General features: G+C 47.4%; 1 protein-coding gene across 4 annotated transcripts in view; it reads right to left on the bottom strand.

The window, feature by feature from the left end:
• The window catches only part of CTIF (cap binding complex dependent translation initiation factor), a 141,293-nt gene that overhangs the window by 74,508 nt on the left and 45,052 nt on the right, over positions 1 to 21,733 (bottom strand). For all 4 annotated transcript variants that reach the window (XM_040580438.1, XM_040580439.1, XM_040580440.1 and 1 more), the window contains 3 exons: positions 20,433 to 20,506; positions 19,456 to 19,560; positions 15,364 to 15,439 (listed from right to left, as the gene is read on the bottom strand). In XM_040580438.1, the coding sequence (XP_040436372.1) occupies positions 15,364 to 15,439; positions 19,456 to 19,560; positions 20,433 to 20,506 (255 nt within the window). The remainder of the gene's footprint in view (positions 1 to 15,363; positions 15,440 to 19,455; positions 19,561 to 20,432; positions 20,507 to 21,733) is intronic.

Genomic DNA, 21,733 nt, shown 5'->3' with positions numbered 1-21,733 from the left:
GCCAAGTACCTTGCCAAAAGCAAGACATCCTCACTGGCATATTGCTCTCCGCCCACTGTACACAGTTACACCTGTGTACAAGATGCTAAAGGCACGCGGGTCCTTCCTCCTGCCTGCATCTCTGCTGGGATCAGAGAAACCTGGTGAGCCAGTATGGCTCAAGCCTGCCCTTCCCAAAACCAAGTCATCAGAGGCCTGTGTCTCTGTGCTTGGCAGCCTCGGCCTTTCTCTCCTTATCACTGCCAAAAATTATTCCTTTAACATCCATGGCCTTTTGCCAGCAAGAATGCTGCGCAAGGAGCAGAACTGTCTCCTCCACTCCTCTGACAAACCTAAGAAACAAAAGCTAGGCTCTTCCTCGTGCGAACAAACAAAAAAAAAATAGTAATTCCCACCAGCTAAGAAAAGCTGGAGGTTAATATAAATTCCATGGATGAGAGGGGGAAACGGAGCTGCATTCAAAGACTCGATGGCTAACCACGCTTCCTTCGTCTGGCAACTGCCCGCTCCCCCAGCAGTTATTGAGGAAGTTAGACAAGCGCTGTATTTGTTCCAGCTGCAGATTTCCCTTAACCCCTGGCAGTGGTGTTTTCAAAAACCACAGATCTTGTTTTCTGATGGTGGCTTTTCATTTTAGTGCGTGCCACAGCTATAGTTATTAGCTTTAAGTGCTGTCATTCATAGATTAAAAATAAAGAAAAAAAACACCCCTTTGCCATTCTAAGAAGTCCAGGCTGGATGAGCAAAAGGGGGATTAAAAGAAGGCTTTCAGGAATTAGCTTGGAACAGGAAAGAAGAAGATAAAGCCATTATAAAATCTTGTGCTAATACAGGAGTCCTTTTTGTTGTAAGTGTTAATGCAGCCACACAAATTCCTGTGAAGATTTATTAGTCAGGTCATATAATCTGCTCCCCTTCCTCTTCTGATGATAAAATCAAGGCTATTTTCCCCACTAAAATGTCCCTCTCTCTCAATTAAGAGGAAAAAAAAATTTTTTTTTTCCACCAAGGTAGTGTCTGTGGTACACACAAGGCTACGGGTGAGGCCGATGCCTTCAGAAGAGCAAAATACAGACACTGAAATTCAGGTACCCGTTTAGAGACTACACGACTGGGATGCTCCCCGTAAGGCAAGCACAGCCCCAGGTCTGTGGTACCCGATGCTGAATAACTTGACGGAGATGGGACGTGCAGCACTTTCCCCTCCCATCATCCCAGACCTTCTACAGCATCCACTGTCCCATGGGACTTCAGTCCAGTAAATCATTTACTTTATGCGAACCTGCTCCCATCTACTGTTTGTCTTGGCTCTCAGCCAGCTGAGCACTTAGGCACATGCTTAAAGTTAAGCACAAGAGTAAACAGATTGAAGTCAGGGGGACTTAAAATTAAGCACATATTTCAAGGATTTGCTGGATAAGGGCCTTAACCCCAGTGCACAGCGTTTAACTGGGATGATTCCCAGCTGATTAACCCCCCCCTTTCCCTGACCTCCCCTCCATTGGACCAGGCAACAAATGGTGTCTGTTTTGCCACCACGCTAAAGGCTTGGCTTTAAAGAAACCCTGTCTAGCCTCCAGGCAAAGCGTGCCTTTCTTTAATTATACCTGCCTGTGAAATACCTTCCAGAAATCCCCACCCAAACAAAGCCTCAGGAAAGGAAATAACGGAAATTCTTGATGGTTTCCACAGGGGAAACAATCCTAACCAGTGAGACAAGGTGCACGTAAGATGAGGCTGATGACTGTTCCTACTGTACGCAGCTCCTAACCCAGAGAGACTCCTTAAATCTCCAGCAGAAACTCTGAGCTACCGCAGTCTTCATCTCCCAGGGCAGGAGCCTTCTTGAACCTGGCCCTTGCACGGGGCTCTCTGCATGTCTTAAGACCTGAAAAGCTTTTTGATGTACATGCAGGGGAAGAAGAGATGTGTGGCAACACGAAATCCATGAAACCGCCACGCTCTCCCCCACAGCAAAGTGCAGCACCCCATGGGGAATATTCCAAGGGACCACACAGCTTCTAAAGGGCTGGAGGTCACCTGCATGACTGGGTTTTTTTGCCTTCCAGGCCCTTTCATACGAGTTTTTATTTGATTTCAATTGCAACTACCCATGCTAGAACCTTGATGGCTGTGGGCATGTGTGGAGATCTGGCAGAGCAAAAGCCTGCGTGGCACAGAGGGGCAACCACTCCCAACAGGCAGCACAGGCGAGACTTGGTAGATATGGGCAAAAGAGCTGAACAGAAGATTGGAAACCTGGACACAGAAGACAAAGATTTGCTGTTGATTTCTCCAGAAATAGGATTGCTTTCATCGAGGAGGAGCAACTTGCCCAGAACTTGATAGTGGACTAACGGAACATCACCAAGCACCAAGCCCCACTCCCATCCCTTACCCGTCTGCATCCAATTCACTTCTAACCATCCCCTGCTGCATTCCCATCTGCTCCTGAACAGTCAGTCCTGCCCACCAGGGCACGAACATCTGATCTGCCTGTGCTGCACATAGCAATGGCACTAAATAATCAAGCACCTTTGGAAAAGCACCTGTGAAAGACGCCTGGATAACTCCATCCAAACCGCAAACCACTCCAGGCAACCACTAGATCATCAGTTTTCACTGCAAGCACGTGCAGAAAGACTTCTGCACTGCCAAACCCCCTTCTCTTTTAATTCAACCTCATGTCAGGAGAGCTACCTTACACCTCCCAGAAGAAGGGCACGGCCACCAGCTGCTGCACTGCAGCCTTGCCCTTCCTGAACCAACGACTCTCTGAAGCTGAAGACTGGCAGAATAAACTCTAAGTCCTGTGTTGTATGCAAAGCGCACCATGAAAAGACATGGCAAGCACAAAGCCAAACGAGGCCACCTGCTTCCACTTCAGACAGGAATGGCAGGATGGCCAAGTAGTTGAGGAGCTCCACCTCTACCCCAGCAGGTTCCCAGCCTCAGGTACACCTGCAACCCTTGGAGCTACTCATGGTATATTTTTGTGGCCTCACTGGCCATGGGTAGCTGGGTGCTATTTCTTCTACACAAGGAAGAGCAGCCAAGCAGTTTTAACTTGGAACTCTTCACCTGGCCTCCGCCGAGGTCAACATAGCCCGTCTAATAATCATTTATTACCTGTGTAGCTACATTGCTTCGAAGCACCACTGAAATCCTGGAGCTAGATGCTGTACGCAAGAGCTCGGAAAGCTGCTCCAGTACCAGGAGAAAAGCAGCGTAACACCAAGGCTGGAGAACTCGCAACTTTTACCTTCAAACAAGGACATTTACGGGGGAAAAAAAAAAGTTTAAATAAAATTGTTTGTCTAAGCATTTATGAATTGAACTAAAAATAATTTCCCCTTCAATCAAAGGACCCCGTAGCGTGTGCAGTCCCAGTGCTGTGGCATTGCAAGGGGGGTGGGTGTGAGACCCTGAATTTATCCCTGGCCATGGATGCTCCCACTGTGCCCTCGGGATTTTGAGCAAGACATGGGACAACACCCCCACCATCTCCATCGCCAGAGGTCCTGCCCTCTGACAGTTTTCCATAACCAGGTTTGGTCTTGCTTCAGCCCTCGGAGCATTGGCAGACGCAGAGGAGCTCCCACTCGGCCGCACGGACAGAGCGGATGAGGGGAAAGAGGAGCTGCTGCCATGCTCTTTGGATCATGTCAGGTCGCACGTACATTTGAAGTTGGCCACCCAGCTCTCAGCAGCCAGGAGCAATCTCGTAATGGCTACTTCCTCCACCACTCGCAGACCTGATCTTCAGGAAAGCTCTGTAGTGTGAGGAAATCCTGAGCATCGCCACCAAAGCGTTATCGACACAGCAAGGAGATAATAACGACAGGAACTGCCTTACGGCAAAATCACCATCATGATTCATGCGACTGCTTGGTGCCAAGGTCCAACAAGCTGGAACACAGCGAAAGAAGGTCACACATGCTTTTAGCTGGTTATTGTGTAAAGAAAAAAAAGAAAAAAAAGAGAGAGAAAAAAATAGAGGGGGGTTCCTACAATTTGATGGGCATCATCCACTCTCCCTCTGGCAAATGAATCAGGTCTTTGGTATGGCTTACTGCATTGAACTCGCCTTCTCCTAGAAGGCCACAGGTCCAACCTTCTCCTTTGGGAAGGTAGGTGGCATCTAGCCTGGCAGATACTAAATGCCACCTGGAAAGAGTATCACCATTCATGGCGGGAGAACCTCGTGTTCTCTGCAAGTTTGGTGACTGCTCTGGATTCACAAGAAATATCACAAAACCCACAGCAGCCCCCTGATCCACGTACAACCTCCCTCAACGGAGAGATGCAGGCTGCCTGAATGATGGACAGGACTTGTGGACACCCTGCCGGGGGTCAGGCCCCATAGCACTTCTCCAAAGACCTTTTACTCCAGGGACTGCTGGCTCAGACCTTCATGGTCGGTGATACATATCCAGGGAGAAGCAGGCACATCATTAAAGGCACCATCTTGAAAACCTGGGTGCTGCCAGATGGTTGATCTTTAGAGCAAGCACAAGATGGCAAGCACCTCCTTCAGCTCCATCCTTGCTGGAGACAGCATGCCACCAGCACACTGGCTTTGCACCTGTGAGAGCAGCAGAAATTCCCCATCTTGGGCAACCAGAGAAACCGAGGAGGTCAAGGGCTGGTGAGACACAAGGGTTCTCTACCCTCTGTGGGCATCTGGCCACTTGTTGAGCAGACGCTGGGGAAGATGCTGCCGTGGCGTCGTGGAGAAGCACATATGCACAGTATGGGGACAGATTTCCCCCCACCATGAGAAACACTCATTGGTATGTCCTCCAAGGGCAATGCTACACCAGAAATAGAGCACCTTGGAGACTTCATTTTGTTTTTTCGTTCTTTTTTTTTTTTTCTTTTTCTTCTTTTTGCAGCTTAGCATTACTGAGTTCACAGAGTCTCTCTTTAATGTCACATGCGCTGCTCAGGTCCCTCAGGCCCCAGCAGAAGCAGCCCGGGATATTTGCACAGACCCCTCACAATGGAAGGAAGAGGGTGTAGGAGGGAGGATCAGGCTGCTGACCCCTTTATTGTTCTTGGGCCAGAAGAAAGCTTCCTCCTGGCTTAAGAACCACAGCGCTGAAAAAGTTTTCCAGCCAAAACGAGTCAGATGGAGTCACTGGGTGGTGGTTTTTTATTTTTTTTATTTCTTTCTCCTTCCCCTGCCTCCCCCTTCGGTCAAGCAACGGGGAGTCACGGGGTTGTGCTCCATTCACAAAATACCTGCTGCACATCACGTAGTCCTTCCCCCCCGACGGCAGGGAAAGGCGCTGTAACCCAAGCAAACGAAAATAAACCTTTTTTTTTTCTCCTTTCTTCGCAGATTTGAAAAAAAAAAAAAAAGAAAAAAAGAAAGGAAAAAAGGACCCTGCTCCCAGACTGACGCCTTCAGCGCGCGCCTGCCAGGGAAGGGGTAGGCGGAGGGGGGGAAATAAGACGATGATATGAAAGAAAACAAAACCAGCAATTCTGCTCCGAAAGGATTAAATGGAGGTTTTCCAAAAAAACACCCCACCATTATATAATGAGGCTTAACTTGGAGTCACCGGGGTCACACGATGCAGCAGACTGGAAAAACCAAAGCGCAGTGTAGCCTTTTAATTGTTAAGCCAACCATAAAAAAAATGAAATAGAAAAACGATATTGTGATTGCACGACAAGGTGGCTACTCACAGACGAATGGTCAGGGTATTTTCTTACCCCCTTTGCTCTTTCTGGCTGAAATGCCATTTTAGTGTGAGTTTGACTCCTTGCTTTTCTACTTATCAGGGTGGTGACCTGTTTTGCTGGGACACTGCTGGCACCAGGCAGTGATGCCGTGGGGCACATGGGGACCGCACCGGCTCCCGAAGCTGTAAGACATGCACGGCTGATTTGCACTAAAAGCAAAAGAAAGCACAAGTGGAAACTTTACCCCAAGAATCCAGGTATCAAACCCCACCACTGGGTTTCCAGACCAAAATTTGTATGCAAGGAGATGATTTTTTAGCATGCCAGTTGCATCTACAAGTCCATCCATGATCCATGGTCACCTGCCGAGCCTCCAGGTTCTCCGTAGCCTTTAGGTTGAGTTGGTTGTACAACCACAGGCAACCCTGAAGCTCCTCCATCCTTGACGTCTCCCAGCGCTGTCTACATCAGAAGTCCAAGCTGCAGCATTGAACAAGCTCCATGGACACAGTAGCATGGACAGGAACAACCCAAATGAGAAGAAAGCTTTAAAAGAGCCCACCCTAGCCCTCTGCTTTTGGAAAACCAAGCTTTCCTCGAGCACAGGCCCAACGGCTGGAGCAGAGTGGCCACCACCACCACCAAGCCACGGCATGCCCAGCAGGTCTAGCAGCAGTGGTGGGACCTGCTGGTACTGTCAGGCCGGAAACATGGAGATCATCCTAGACTCCTCTTTTCTTCTAAATTACAACAAATGCAAATTTGTGCTTCATAGCTGAATCTTAAAAAATGGTTTTGGTCCAGATTATCATTGCAGAGCAACCATGAAACAACAGGACAGGGTGGCTCTTCAAACCATGTCCACGCAACTCCTAATCCCAAACTTTTTCATTGTTATCTAGCAAACACACAGCCACCCAGACTTGAGGAACACACGTTTTTACGCTGTATTTATTCATAGCCCCAGTGAGAAGGCTGGCCAAACAAAGGCAAACACAGCCCACCAGCTTTAAGGAATGATGTTGTGCATAGGTGCGTGATGGAGTAATTCATAGCGGCTCCCTCCCTAGGACCAGCAAGCAGAAACAAACCCTATCTTATGTGATACCTGCTTATTTTGCCCAGCCAAAGGGAAACAAATGGCTCCTATAAGCATACATATTTTCTTTCCGTTCGGACAAGGCGCCTCAAAAGAATATACAATGAGAAATGAAATAATCAAGTGGGTCACAAAAGCAGGAAGAAATGAAGCTTTATGATCCTCCAGTGGTTTCTCTGCTCATACATTACAGGAATTAAAAAAAGAAAAAAAAAGAGAGAAGAATTAAAAAGAAAGCAAGCCAACAATGAGGAGTTTCTCCACAGCAGTACCAGCAGGTGAAGGGCAGAGCAGAATAAACCTGAGAGACACTGGGGCAGCATCGTCTGGCCAAAGGCATGGAGACCACACTCCTCTCACCATTTTTATTACCCCTGATGAAATCCATCAACCCCACCATCCAGCAAAGGCATTTTGGGGATGGCATAGACTTTTTTTTTCATTGACCATGCCAGCACGCATACAGCTGAGCACTTGCCATTTTTACAGCCAGCAGGGAAGTTTACAGAGTACCGTCAGAAAACCCAAACAAACCCCCAAAGTATTTTTGAAATCATAAAATGAAGGACAATATGAACATGGGGCTAGAAAGGACCTCTGGGGTATGGAGCTCAGTCTGCTACCACAGGCGAGGACAACACTTAATTCCCATCATAAACAGTCTTTTTGTCCCCGCGGAAGAGACATCCAGGCATCATGTGCAGCAATAAATTTCCCACTTAAAGGACAATCTTTGACCAAACAACCTTGGATTGCAATAAACACTTACCCTGCCACTAAACACCTATATTTACACCCGTAGTTATATATACATCGCCCCAAGCTGGACGGGATTCACTTACCTGCTGCCTCCGGGCAGGAAATTCGCATTTTAAGAACTTCTGGTCTCATTTATTGTATCGGTTTCTATTTCCATAACATCACAGGAAAGGCAGCAGAAAGCAGGGGGAGCATCTTGTGGTTAAGAAGAAATTTTTAAATGCCACAGGAAACATTAGGCTCATATTTTGTCAGACAAGGGACAAGGACATCCCCTATTAGCAGGATTTTTAACGAGTGGTAAGTTTCTAGGCTCTGTAGGTCCCTCCGCCAATGGGGATGTATGCATGTCTCTCCTTTCTGGTCCTGCAGTATGTCTACATTTTTTTTAGAGAGAAAATTCCTTCCTTCCCTTTATTTTATTAAAAATTCAGCTCTTTCACAGAGAGCAGGGAAGGGGATTAGGATATGGAAATAGCCAAGCCAGCAGAAATAGCTGCTTGACCAAAGAGACATTGAGTTTTTATTCAGAATCTTTAGAAATCTGGATATATTTTTTTTCTCTGCTCTTTTTACTTAATCATTACTCCACAAGCAGCTTCAGGAAAATATTCAGCAAATTCAAGAGAGTGCAGCAAAAGCCCTCTCAGATTTCTAATGAATCCTCCGGGAAAACAAAGGAGAAAAAGAAGTAACGCTATTCAGAAGTTAAAATTTGGGCAGGATTTGGGGTGGGGGCGTGTTAGTCTATAAAAAGGACCAGGAAAAACCAAAACAAAACCTCTCAGGCTTGCTTTGGATGTTATATGGCTGCACAAAAGCAAACCTTTTTGAAAGGGAAGTCAACTATAAGGCTGAGAAAAGCCTGCGTTATTCTCTGGTGTGTTTAAGCCAGAGCTCAATGCGGTGACATTTTTGAGCCTCGAATGCCTGTCGAGCTGTTATTTTATACCCCAGTAGAAGTCCCCATGCCCAAATCAGTTAATTCCCCAGAAAACTGCAGCGCTCAGGCCTAAAACTACTTCTGAACTCCTTAAAAGCAAAACAGAGGATCTTGTCTCACCATCCTCCCAGGAACCGAATTGCCCATCTGGCTCTCCCATCCTCTTGCCTTGTCTCCTTGCGGTCCCTGACCATGAATTCAAACCCCACCACCTCCTACTGGTGAGCCCAGGCTAGTTCTGCCTTTGTGTGTCCCCCTCCATCAGCCTGATCCAACAAAAAGCTGCAAACCAGCCATAATTCCATTATTTTTCTTTTTCTGTAGCACAAACCAGCACTTGGCAAACTGGGATCTAAGGAACAGAGATGGTCCAGCAGTGGACACCACCATGGTCTTAGTCTCCCTCCTGCTGAGGTTGACGTGTCATTCAAAGTGAGGTGGCGTCACGGATAAATGGAAACGTGAGTGTTCAGAGGAACATCCAGTAGTTGATGGGGCAGCAGTATCTTCTGGAGAAAGGGAGGACCCCTCAAGGACATGTGGCACCGATTGCTCTGGACTGAGCCCTGCCGGAGCATCGCATAGGAAATACGCAGAGTTGAGGACTACATTTGCAAAAGCGGGATTTCCAAGAGGACTCAGGGACGGGTCAGGATGCAAGTGAGGGAGACTTGGGCTGTGGGGCATGTCTAACCCTTAGGCACCGGCTCCCCTCAGGGTTGTGGTGCTCAGAGAAGGCAATGGGGTGGGGGTGTCTGTCACAGATACGTTCAGTATTAGCTCCGCTCTGCTCAGGGTCTCCGTCTGCTTTGAGGCTCACAACGATGCACAGTGCTAAGAAATTCAGTCCTGGGTGCAGAGAAACACCTTCGCCCTCCACAAGCCCCAGGGTCTCCCATGCTGGACACGCATCCCAAGCCCCAGTTGGGCACAGAGGGATGAAGAGCAGTGTGACCTCATGCAGCAGGGTGCGAGACCGCCACCGAGAAGTGAGGTTTCTGCTGAAGAGTGAGGTTTCTGCTCGGACAAAGCTTGGTTTCCTCCGTGCAGGACGGTGCTTCTGCGCCGCGCAGCGAGGCCGCAGTGCCCTCTAGTGCTGCAGGGCTTCCCCTGGCCACCAGCCCTGTCCCCTCGGCCACCAAACCCCAAACCAACCTTCAGAGCTGTAACTTAAGCCACCCTTGCCCTTTCCACCGACCCTCCTTGCACACCCCAAACCTGTGTCTCTGAACCCAGCTGACCCAACCGGGCTGCGAGAGCACCCCAGTGCCTCCCATCCTGGCAGGAGCTCACTACAGGTCCACTGCTCTCCACACAGGGCAGCCTGGCCCCAGTCCTGCCCAGCTGACCAGTACCCGCTCCAGGAACCGCAATAAAAAACAGGCATCATTGTGCCCACCAGGTTGGGAAGACACCCCATGAACTGTGAACCAACATTGCCAAGTCTGTTTGACCTGGGTGACAGCCAGAAAAATCAAATCAGCCCTGAGAAGAGGGAGTCCAATCTCATTTGTTACAATCAGAAACCAGCTTTGAACCATAATAATAATAATAATAATAATTATAATAATAGTGGTAGTGACAATAATAGTAATAATAATGGAAATGTCAAAGTTCTTGGCCATTTCCCCGGTGTTCCCCTTGTGCAGTAAGTCTATCATATGATACAGAAGACCATCATAATCTGAAAGAAAACACTGGAAAAGCTTTCCTTTTCTGCATGTCTGATAAAAACAGGTTCAGGGCTCACAGCGACTGTGCTTTACTGCCAAAGCCCAATCTTGGACCTTGTAAGAACCTGCAAGCTGGTGGCCTGCGTAGGAGATAAGCCAGCCTTGGTCTGGGCCTCTCCTCTCCAGTGTGTTGGAGATGGCAACCATCTCACCTGCCTTCCTTGGTCACTGGTGGCCTTAACACTGACATGGGAGCGACGCTGAAGGGGTTACAGGTGACCATGGCAGTTTGCCCTCTCAGCCCATGGAGATGGTCATTGTCAGCTGGGTTAAATGCAATAAAAAACAGGCCAGAGAAAGACCATATCTTACTGGAAGTCACAGCAAAACAAAAGCTTTTTACTCAGCAGTGGAGCTCCGACTCCCAATACGTTGTGACCTATACTCAAGTAAACCTTGGCTCTTTGACAGGGACTTTCCACAGTGGTTTTAGCAGTTACAGTACTGGAAAGACCCTTGGGATATAAGAAGCTGGCTTGTTAGACTAGAAACTTCCTCTAAAAGCAATCCCATGCCTACATGCTCTGGATGGAGTCCAGTGGGATCTAGCGGTGGGGAGAAGAAATCTGCCCAGTCTGGGGCTCCTAGGGAGCCACCCCAACTTGTTCATAAGCATTTGGTGGACACATAAAGGATGTCAGGGTTAGACTTGGTGAGCGGCAAGAGGGACACGCAGCACCTGGGGCACAGCACGTGGACTAGATCACTTCCAGTGGGAGAGGGATGCCAGACAGAGGGATGAGCCCGCCCGAGCTCTACCCGTGCGGAACAGCCTACTGAGGGAGGGCCACGCTGCTGTGGCCAAGGCTCTGGAAGAGGAAGGGGCTGGGCTGGCTAACAGGCTGGCTAAAATGAGAACTGCCCAGCCCTGTAGTGCAGAAAGAGCAGGTAAAAGAAGATGTGGAGAGGATGGCAACTCTGTATGGTGATAGCAAATAACACCACTCCACCCAAGAGCTGTCCCTGAGCTCCAAAGAGACCTGTCCCCCTGCCACTACCACCCTGGAAGGGTCAGCGGTCTGTAGGGTCCAGGAGCAAGCCCTTGCACCCGTGCTGGACACTGCCCTCCCCTTGCATGCAGAGTGACAGCAGAGGGGATGCTCGCCCACAGTCCACTCTCCCCTCCCGGACACCTGGGCCGGCTTCATCTCTGTTAAGGAAGCTTTCATATCTGAACAAGTCCATGTGTGAGCCGGTCCCTCTGGGCTCCTTGCAGAACTGACAGGGAAAGGACACGGGTATCCTCAGATGGGAATCACTCAACCTTCTCTAGACCTCTACACTGAGATGCAACAAACCATGCTCCAGCATGTCCACACCTCTCCTACGGCAGGAACCCCAAGTGGCCAGGCCACGCACAGGTCCCACCTTTACTGACATGACCTCTGCACTGAATTGTAAGGTCTGAATTGAAAATACTCGTCAGTGAGGAGGGGTCCCAGGGACAGTGGGCAGAGACGCCTGTTAAGTGCCTGCATTCAGATGGAATCCCAGCACAGTCAGGAATCCTGGTGCTTCTAAGCCTGTTCGGACAAAGTCAGGAACAGAGCTGTGCTAAGAGGAACATGAGCAACTTACAGAGTCTGCCTTTCTCCGAAGGAGCTGCTCCCCTGTTTCTCATCCAACAAGGAAGCTGGATGACAACTGTAGCCAGAAGAGAAACAAGTAGTTTATTGTAACTCCAAGCACATGACAAAAAGGGTCAAAAATCAGTAAGGAAGCTGAAGATGAGCTGTGAGGCAGTTAAGATGCCAAACCAAATGATATCAGTGCTGTCTTCCAAGTTTATCCCATAGCTCCAGCAAAGCCCAGTATGCCTTTCAGACATGCCACATAATGTCTGCCTCCTAAAACACAGGGCGAGGAGCTGCTGGCCAGCGAAGGCACAGCCACACCGTTTGGAGGAGGGCAGGCCTGTCCTGAAGGCACAAGTCCAGCTAAATGAAAGCCAAGAACTGCAAGATGCCAGCCCAGAAACCACTTGGGATGTGTCCCAAACCCCTCTGCTTGTGTCTAGCAGCATTCACAGCATGTCCTTATGGCATGCAGCCTCCTGTATCCTTCATGAGCCACAGCGGCTTCACAGGGAGGATGCGGGGTATCTTGTAGGACGTGACCCCTTGGGTTGTTTTCTCTGAGTAGAATTTGCCAAGGGCTTGCAGTCTGGAGACTGTATGTATGACCAGGGCATTTGGCTCCGATGCATCCAAGCCTGAAAGCCTTTCCAAGCATTTGCCAAAGGGAGAAAAAGCAAAACACCCTGACCCAGCCCTCCCCGTGATGTCTTCATGACACCAGGATGGTTACGTGATTTCCTCCGACAAACCAGCCGAGGTGAAAACAGAGAGGAGGATGAAGATTGCATCTGAGCTGCGCCTCTCTAACGCAGCAGACAACCAGTCCTCCCTGGCACGTAATAAAAAACAGATCTTATGAATGGAGAATACTTATCTTCAAAAGATTATTTTCTTCCAAAGTCACTGTTTGGCAGCTTAGGTGAATTTGTGCCCAAATCCAACTACAGACTCCTATGAGTAAGGAGAGATGAAGAGGTTACCGCTCACGAAAGCCAAAGCAATGACCTCACGAGCTCCTAGCCACGCGGCTTTCAAACCCAAAACCTATTTACCAGTAAAACCAAGCAGCCCAGATAAGCTTTGAAAAGATGCGGCAGGAGGAAGGATCAAAATACCCGCTATCACGCAGGGGTGGTGCCCAGCGCCGGAGCACAGCTGGATGCGCCTGCGGCGTGTGCCCACCAGATGGCAGAGCACGCCCGGCATCTCCCGGAGCGCCGTGCCCGCCTGCCCCGGTTTCTAAACAAAAGGCTGGCGACACACGCTTTTCCCTCAGACACCTATGAAGTAAGAGGGTATGGGGGGAGGCTGTTCAGATTTTGGGTTTTTTTTTTCCCCCCCTGTTAATTGCCAAATAGTCATAGGCTTTCCTTGCAATATTTTGTTAAAATACTCTGGACAGATTCCTGCAGCAAAACTCATGTATATATATACCAACATCCAGATATCCAGAATATTCTGCTTAACCCATTAGGGGTGTGACTGTATCTCTCTGTAGAGATACACATACAGATCTGGACGTATACTGGAAATCAGCTCTAGATTCATGTCCTATGTCTATCATACTTTAGCAAGGAACCCAAATTTCCCAAGCAGCCTGCAAGTAAAACCTGCTACCTCTCTCAAACTTGGTGCTTTTAATCCCACTATAGCTGCTGAAGCACATTCAGCAGCAAAACATTTGCAACCAAATCCTGCTGGAGGATGCTCAGACCAGCCCCTCCGTCCATGCATGGCTCCTGTAAGCAACACACGAGCTCTTAAACACAGACAGAACAAGAATTTATGTATCTCCAACCTGAAAAGCCTCTTCTGCAGGATATGACACAAACGTAACCACGGTGTGGCAAAACCCCATAGAAGGTGAAGGATTTTTCATCCATGGGCTCACACAAATATTTTCCCTTATGCCCCCACATACTGTGCTCCACAGAGCCATTTAAAACAGGCAATAAAGACCAGCAAAATCACTGTTGGCATTGCACGATTGCATTCAAATCCAGTTAACAATGATATGTCAGGATTAAACCAGCTGTCTGCAAGTATTTCACTTGTCAACACAGAGTAAGATAAATCCTCACCCAGAACTAGCTGGCTCCTGGTTCCCACACACACATATGACTATATATGCCTAGGTAAGCGCGTCTCCAAAATAATGCAGCATTGCACGAGTCTGCCCAGAGGCACAAACAAAACTCCAAGTCCAGCATTCCCACTAGATCTTCCAGCTTAGAGGTGCCACGCTAACAATTAAGCTACGTATTAAGGTATATATTGGAATTAATTCACTGGACTCAATGGACTCAACCAGGTGTTATGACAAGATGAGATGATAGCCTGGTGTTAGTACAGGGCAGACCAACAACCAGACCAGGAGGACTCGGCTTAATAGCCATTGATTAGAAAAGAAGTTAAACCCTAGAGGAGAAAGTCATCTCCTCATACCAAAGATGGTTTGATTCCTCATTTCCAATTACTCCTCAGGGAAAATAACCTTATTTTGCAAAATTACTAGGGTATGTGTCAGCTGAACCTGATGTTTTCTCCCTGTGACCTAAAGTCCAGACATACCAAGCATGGAAGAGACTGAGCAGAAAGCAGCTGCAGGCAACGCTTCTTCCTGCCAAAGTCAGCAGCACTTTTCCACTCCTTCCACTGGTTCGTGTATTCAGTGCCAGCTAGCTTACCCAAAAGAAATAATAAGGCAGATCATCACATGGTTTGCAGGATGAGCGAAGTTTTTCCTTACATGATGCATGAGCAAGAAGCCCAGCAAGCTCTTTGCTCAGCACTGAAAAGGGTAACGCTACCACAGCACGGGATGTCTCTGACCTCCCTTCTGGAGGCAAAGAGACTTCAGCAGAAACACGCTGAGCATCCTAAGAAACTTGCCTAGCCCAAGACACTCAGCTCTTTTGAGGACTAGGGCTCTGGAGAGTGAAAAATTACATGATGCTGATAAATCAGCCTATTCAATTGGACTTTTTAACTGAGGGTCTCACCCTGCCATTCCCTAACACGCAAGCATCAAAGGTCATTTAACCAGAACTACCCAAACTAGGCTAAAAAGAGAGATCTGGAGAAGGAACGGGCTGGAGAAAACATGCAAGCACACGACCACTGCATATAAACAAAACATACACCCCATAGGGGAAACATCTGGGTCAGCACACTGTCACTGCTGGCTTTCTGGCAGCAATTTATTTTGGAGCTTTCAGGAGGGTTAATGCTTTTCAGAACCTCCTTTCCTAAAACATATGAGCCCTGTGTACCTGTATGTGTATACATATATATATATATACTTATATGTATCTATATACAGTTCTCAATGTTTTACCTCCCAATGAAGCCTACGTGGCAACTGCCCTTGCCCAGCACTAAGGTTCACAGCAAGGCTTGCTGAAACCACAGGCTTAAACCTCCATCACAAAGCCTGAAGGATGCTCGGAGCATCCAGCCCAGCAGCCTTCCCACTTCTGGGGAGGGTTTCCTAAGGAAAGGTAAGGCAAAGAGCTGCTGGTCTCCACCGTACCAAGGGCAGGAGATGTCCTCATCACCTACCTGCCACACTGGAAGGACTTTCTGTATGTCGTTCAAGTCGATGCTGTCACCATCCTCGTATTTCCCTTTTCCAAGCCTGTGGCAAGAAGAAAACAAACAAACAAAAAAACATGTGAAACCTTGCTGGAGCGAAAGCTAATTTTCTATTATGGCACATGGGGAAGATTATTTCTTACTGCAAAGGACCCTCATGAAAACAAAGAGGCTCTCTGAAGCGAGTATGCTGTGCCTCCAAAACACTCCCACGTGGGTATAAAGCTGTTAATACAAAATTAAATGCTTTTCTCAGTCCTCTCCACCTGCACCATCCACCATAGCATTCAAATGCTTTTGGTAATAGCAGCAGTGAGAAAAACCAAAGGCAGTCCTGAGCAGCAGCATTGGGTGATTTAATTCCCTGACGAAGCAAAACGAAAAGCACAGCCCACCTGGAAAAAAAAATAGTGAGGGCACAAAAATTTAATGAAAAATGTTTTCTTTGAAGCACTGCTCATTTGCTGGTCTCCACGGAACTTTCGCTTCCCCTGCTGAGAAAGGTGTCAGTGAACAAGCACAAACATACATCTCGGCGAACAGCAATCGACATAAATACAAACACAGCTCAATATGCAAAAAAATTGGGGTGAGAAGGCAAGCATTGACAGACCAAGCATGCAGGACTTTCTTGTATGAAGAAAGGAATATAAACACTCCGAAGATAATTACTAGCTGGATGCAGAGTTTGTAATGATACAAAATAAAAAATGGGTCAATAAATGTCATCCTTCTGCATTTATAAATAACTGAGGTGATCTATTTTTATTATGCAAGAACGATAATGTATTTCTTTGTGAATTGGTGACAAGATACTGTTAATAACATATATTAGACAGAAACTTCGATAGCAGCAGACGGAACTAATCAGTGCCTAGAAGTCAGAGAACAGACCTTGGTGGAATTACAGCAAACTGGGAGGGGTGGGGGTGGAAATCTGTAAAAACGGTAACTGCTAAAGCACCAGGCTCAAAAACCAGCATGGTAAATGGAAACAATTCAATTAACACCTTAACTGATATATGGGAAATCAGAGGTGTTCAACAACTGACTTTCCCTCATAGAGGAAATAGTGACTTTGATTGACAAAGGCAAAAATACAGTCTGTGTGTGTGTATAAAAATATAAATACATGAAATAATGTCTTTTACATATGTATTTATATATGAGAAAAAAACACGAGTCAAACATCTGGGGACAAACAGTACCAGTTGCAGGTACAGAACAGGCAAGGGTATCATCGGAAAACGTTATCTGGAAAGGACGGGTACTGTCCCGGGGTGAATATCTGACGCTGGACTGTGGCATAAAGGCAGGGGATGAGGAAGCAGGGATTAGCGGGATGAAGGCAGCTTTCCTCGAGAGACAGCAAGCTGAGCCTGAACTACAGGACCACAGGCAGCTCTGGCAGTCACGTTTTGAAGAGGTGGTAGAGAAATTTCTTAAGAGTATGGGAAAAACTAAAGTGATACACAAGTTGGGGAGAAACCTTGAATGAAGAGAAAAGATCAGCTACAAGAAGTTGTTTGAACGGGAAGAGCGAAGAACAGCAAGAGCTAACGCTGGAAATTAAAGTCAGGCAAATTCAAGTCAGAAATGAGGTACAGTTCCCTGGTTCTCCCTGACCACTTCACTTTGATTATTCAGCATGCCACCAAACTCAGCATCTTCCAATAAAATGAGATGTCTTTCTGGAGGAAATATGCTTCAGCCAAGCAAAGACACTTGGGGTCAATCAACTGGATGCAACTACATGGCCAACCTTGGGCAACTGATTGGATGAAGGAGTAAGATGGTCCCTTTGGTACTTAGCATAGAGAACACATACTAAACAGCATCTCTTCTTTTTTTTTTTTCCTATTAATTTTTTCATTGCAGCACTAACATGTTAAAGAGCCCCACTCAAGCAAGAGGGAAAAGGCCTAGCTAGCAGCTGGAGATTCTCGGAGGTTCAGCAGGCTGAATTGCGCTCAGCACAGATTTGCCATGGAGAGCTGAGGAATGCACAACAGACATAATTACAAAAGTTAAAAAATAAAACCATTTTTGCCTATGCTGCTTCTATTCTAGTGCAGGTTACTTGTATGACCTGCATTTTGGGAGATGCACTGCTTGCGCTGACAGCATCTGTTAACTTTTCTGTATATACATGAATTCTTATCCCATTTTCACAGCTGTAGCATTTAGAAGTGATTAAGTATCACATCTCTGTACTGCCTTCTCTACCTCTTGGCACCCTGGGCATTCACAGTACACCAGGAACTGGAGGCAGACCACAGAGCAGATCCTGCTGCATCCTCCCTATACGTAGCAGGTGCCACTAGTAGGATCACCTAGCAAGCGCCATCAACCATGGAGCACATTAAATCTTATTTTACAGAGGGAGCACATTATATCTTATTCTACAGAAAACCCTTAATCTCATTTTTTTCAAAACCATCTATAGAAATGGGAGTAAAAGTCACTAAGGCACTTAGCGACTTGGAAATTTAGTGCTGTATTGTTCCAAACACACTGAAAATTGCTGTTTATATACTTACAGTAAATACTTACAGCGCAATGAAAATAAATAAAAGCTTTACACAGTTGTGTGAGTCTGCCTGTCACTATATGGTACAGGAGCCGGCTGCAGATGCTGAACCTGGGCTGGGGTGGGATTGCTAGCCTCGTGTTTCTGAACAAGATGTGCAGCCCACACATACAGCACTGTGTTGGGAGAAGGGTTCGCCGGAGTCAAGAAATTACTCAATATGAGTTATGCATCCTGCTCACCTTTATTGGCTTCTAACACTTCTTATATAGCCTCAATACACAAGCACGTTCCCAAAGCAAAAATATAATTGGTTATCAGCCTCTAAGCGCGCGATGTTCTCACACCCCCAATTATTATGACTAAAGTAAGCGTTCTATCCATGTAGCTAATTGTGTCGCTGTGCTTCAGCCTTGCAGTTTGTTACTCCCTATTTTCCCATACGCTCCCTATCTCTCTTGGCCCTGCTCCTCTTTCCCAGCAGCTGTATCTCGTTACGGCCACGGCCTGTTGGCACAACATAATCACTTGGTCTCGGGATTCAGGAGTAGCTCAAGGCTACCTTTCTTGTTGCCTTCAGCACAGCAACTTCAGCACAACTCTGATTGCAGGCCTACTCTGATACCGGGGCTGGATTGTGCAGATCTTCAGAGATTCTAAGGCCACGCTTCTGCAGCCATTCTTCTACAGCACTGGCCTGTACTTAGGTTAAAACCAGTTATCAGCAGAAAAACCTTCTCTTAGAGTGGATTTCCATCCCTACATACAACAGGGCAATGAGATGTCACCTGCAATCTTCTCAACCCCATCATTTGGACTCGTTCTGATTTTTTTCCCCTCCTTTACGCTCTAAACAATAATAAGAAGAAAACCCAAACTATGATTGTTTCTCAGTTTGCAGAGAAACAGTGCTGTCCATCTAAGCAACACTGGTGATCCACCTGGTGCTGGCACTTATTTGGCTTGACCAACCGACAACCAAAGAGGAATCCAGCAACACCGTGGAAGCTCCCGGAAGCTGTCACTATCAAAAAGAGCTGTTCAATGTTTTCACAATTGTACGGCTAGCAGATGGGGGATGAACACTTGGACCTACATGGATCACATTGATGCTCTCTCCTTCCCTGAAGTCTTGCTGGGGAGAAACCCTGTCTCTCATAGAAACTGTAACTGGGATCAACGCTAAGCCAAGATTTTTCCTTCAATACTCAGAGATGTTTAAATCTAGGAGACTTGAACGAGATGTTTAAATCTAGGGGACCTGGATCTAGAAAACTTGGATCCAGTGTGGTTTAAAGACTGAACTCTACCAAGCAATGCAAAATACAGTGAGCAACTCTGCTCCAGCCCAGAGCTGGATGATAGAAGAGCCAGACACTGACCACGGCACCCTCAAACCTCGCACATGGTCCAGTGCCTCTTCCCCATGTCCTCCACATGAGCTGTGCCACCAAGCTAGCATTCCTACAGCAAGGGAGAAGTTGGAGATGTTGCTGGCGAGCACGGTATCACACACACATGGCACTCACCCTTCTCTGTCTATGTGAGGCAACGGGTGTTTGGAGGTGTTTCGCAGCTTCCTGTGAAATTGGGTGAAATCTAGTTTTTCAGGCTGCAAGTCCCACGTTGCACCACTAGGAGAGAAAAACAGGGAAAAACAAAGAAAAAGTCCACTACTAATTAAACGCCACAGACCTGAAGGGCAGAGGGCACATTGGAGCCTGCAGATGAGGAAAGCTGGTACTTTTGGAAGCACCACTGCCGCGGAGCACATGGATGCAAGCCTCCAACTTTTGCACTGCTGCATCACATTCCATTTCTTCTGGTCTTTTGGAGATACCAAGCTTGCACTCAACCCCTAGTTCTGATGTACGATGCAGCACACACAAACGACACTTGCTCTCTGTATTAAGGGGGTATTGTAACAGGTAGTGGTCTGGTCCGTGCAATGGAGATGTCCTCTCTGGTCCTGCACAACCTGCCCTCTCCAATGGCCTGAAGCAAGTCCCAGGTGAGAACTCAACCCCTGCAGACTCTCACAGTGCTCCAGGCACAGAGATATACGTGAAACTGGACAGAAAGAACATTTCACCACTTCCCCGTGTTGAAGCAGCAGCTGAAGAGCTCTTCCCAGCAGCTACAAAGCCAACACATGATCACACTTCCAGTTAATGAAAGAGTAAAATCCTGGAGTAGCAGCTCAGAGCTCCCTCAAGTCTTGCCTGCGCAGCTCTCGGATGACTGCAAGTAATCCTATCAGTACTGGTTTCAGATGTTTGGACTGCAAACCCATCCAGCAGCCTCCCCTAAGCGCACAGGATGCTTTAAGTAGATTGACTGTGCTTAGTGCCAGGGCTAAATGGGGATAGAGAGGAGGAGGAGCAGTGACGTGAGTATCAGCAGGGTACTCACTGATGCCTGGGTACCAGCGGGGTGGACACAACGGGCAAAGGTTAAGAGAGGGCAGAGCCCATCTCTCTCTTAAAGGACTTTAAAATCAGCTTACCTGAAGGAGTCAAAAGTGTTGGCAGCCCAGATGTCCGTGCCCAGCATGTCAAGGGAGCTCTCCTTGTTGCCATTCTAGGAGGGAGGGAAAGGCGGTTACTCGCCAGAAGGCACGCGGTGCTATCCGGACCACGGCACAGTCCGGCACAGCCTCTCCCACCGCCAGCCGCAGAGGTGTCCTGGCTCTGCACGTGGGCTCCTCCGCTCCTGTGTGAATCCACGCTCACTGCAACGCAGAGTCCCCTCGCCCACTGCAAAAGCGCACCGTGAAGGCAAAGAGTGACACAGTTTCAGCCTTGGGGACACAAAGCTGTGGACAACATGGAGCAGACAACACGCAGGCTCAGCTCTGACTCCAACCCTGTCTTCCTGCTTCCTACTCCACCGTTCACAACCTTCAAGACCCCACCAAGGTCCGGCAGGCAGGGTGACATCCTAGCCATGAAGGCACTCAGCTTCACATTCACAGACCAGTTGAGGTGGGAAGGGATCTCTGAAGCTCATCAGGTCTAACCCTCCTGCTCAAATAGGGCCACCTACAAGCAGGTGCCCAAGACCACATCCAGATGGCTTTAGAATGTCTCCAAGGATGGAGATAGTTTTCACCAGCCGCTACCAGAGCCTGCTGTCACCATTAAGGACGGGGAAGGCTCAGTGCATGCTACAGATGGTCACACTTTGCATCCATTCCCAGCACAACAACCCATTTAGGCACCAGATACTCCAAACACAGACACGTTGCTTCCTTTTTTGTCTCCTCCAAGGGATCTATGAATTAATTTTAACCTCTGGGGATCTTCAGGTCAACATGTCTCTGCACAGAAACAAACTACCAGAAATCTATAAAATTCTCATGGTCAGTTATGAAAGCTGAGCTTTTTATTTTAGGCAAACACAAGCAAAATTTTCTCCTGTCTAGGAGAGAAATTATTTTTCTAAATCCTTAGGAGCATCCTCATGCACTATAATGAAAATATACATGTGCAGGTCTTCATAGCTATCATCCACAGAAGAGATGCCTCTTCTTGCAGACAGATTAATTTCTTTTTCCATTTCCTATGGGCATGGGATATTTTAAGTACCTGTCAATGAGACAGCTACAATAGGATTTCCTAAGAGTAAAGGATTTGGGTTCAGGGAGAAAGACTGGGAACACATAATCAATTGCAACGAGGCTGAGACAAATCAGCAACAAAGATATTAAACAGCAAAAATTTTAAGATGAAAGCAGGATCCTAATGCAAAAGGTTGCATCCTAAAATTGTCACCCAAATTCAGCTCAGTATGGGAATTCTGAAGAGC

Source organism: Falco naumanni, chromosome Z (assembly GCF_017639655.2).
Source record: "Falco naumanni isolate bFalNau1 chromosome Z, bFalNau1.pat, whole genome shotgun sequence".
Classification (NCBI taxonomy): Eukaryota; Metazoa; Chordata; class Aves; order Falconiformes; family Falconidae; genus Falco; species Falco naumanni.
Note: the sequence above shows the minus strand (reverse complement) of the source record. Positions and strands in the feature narration are given on the sequence as shown.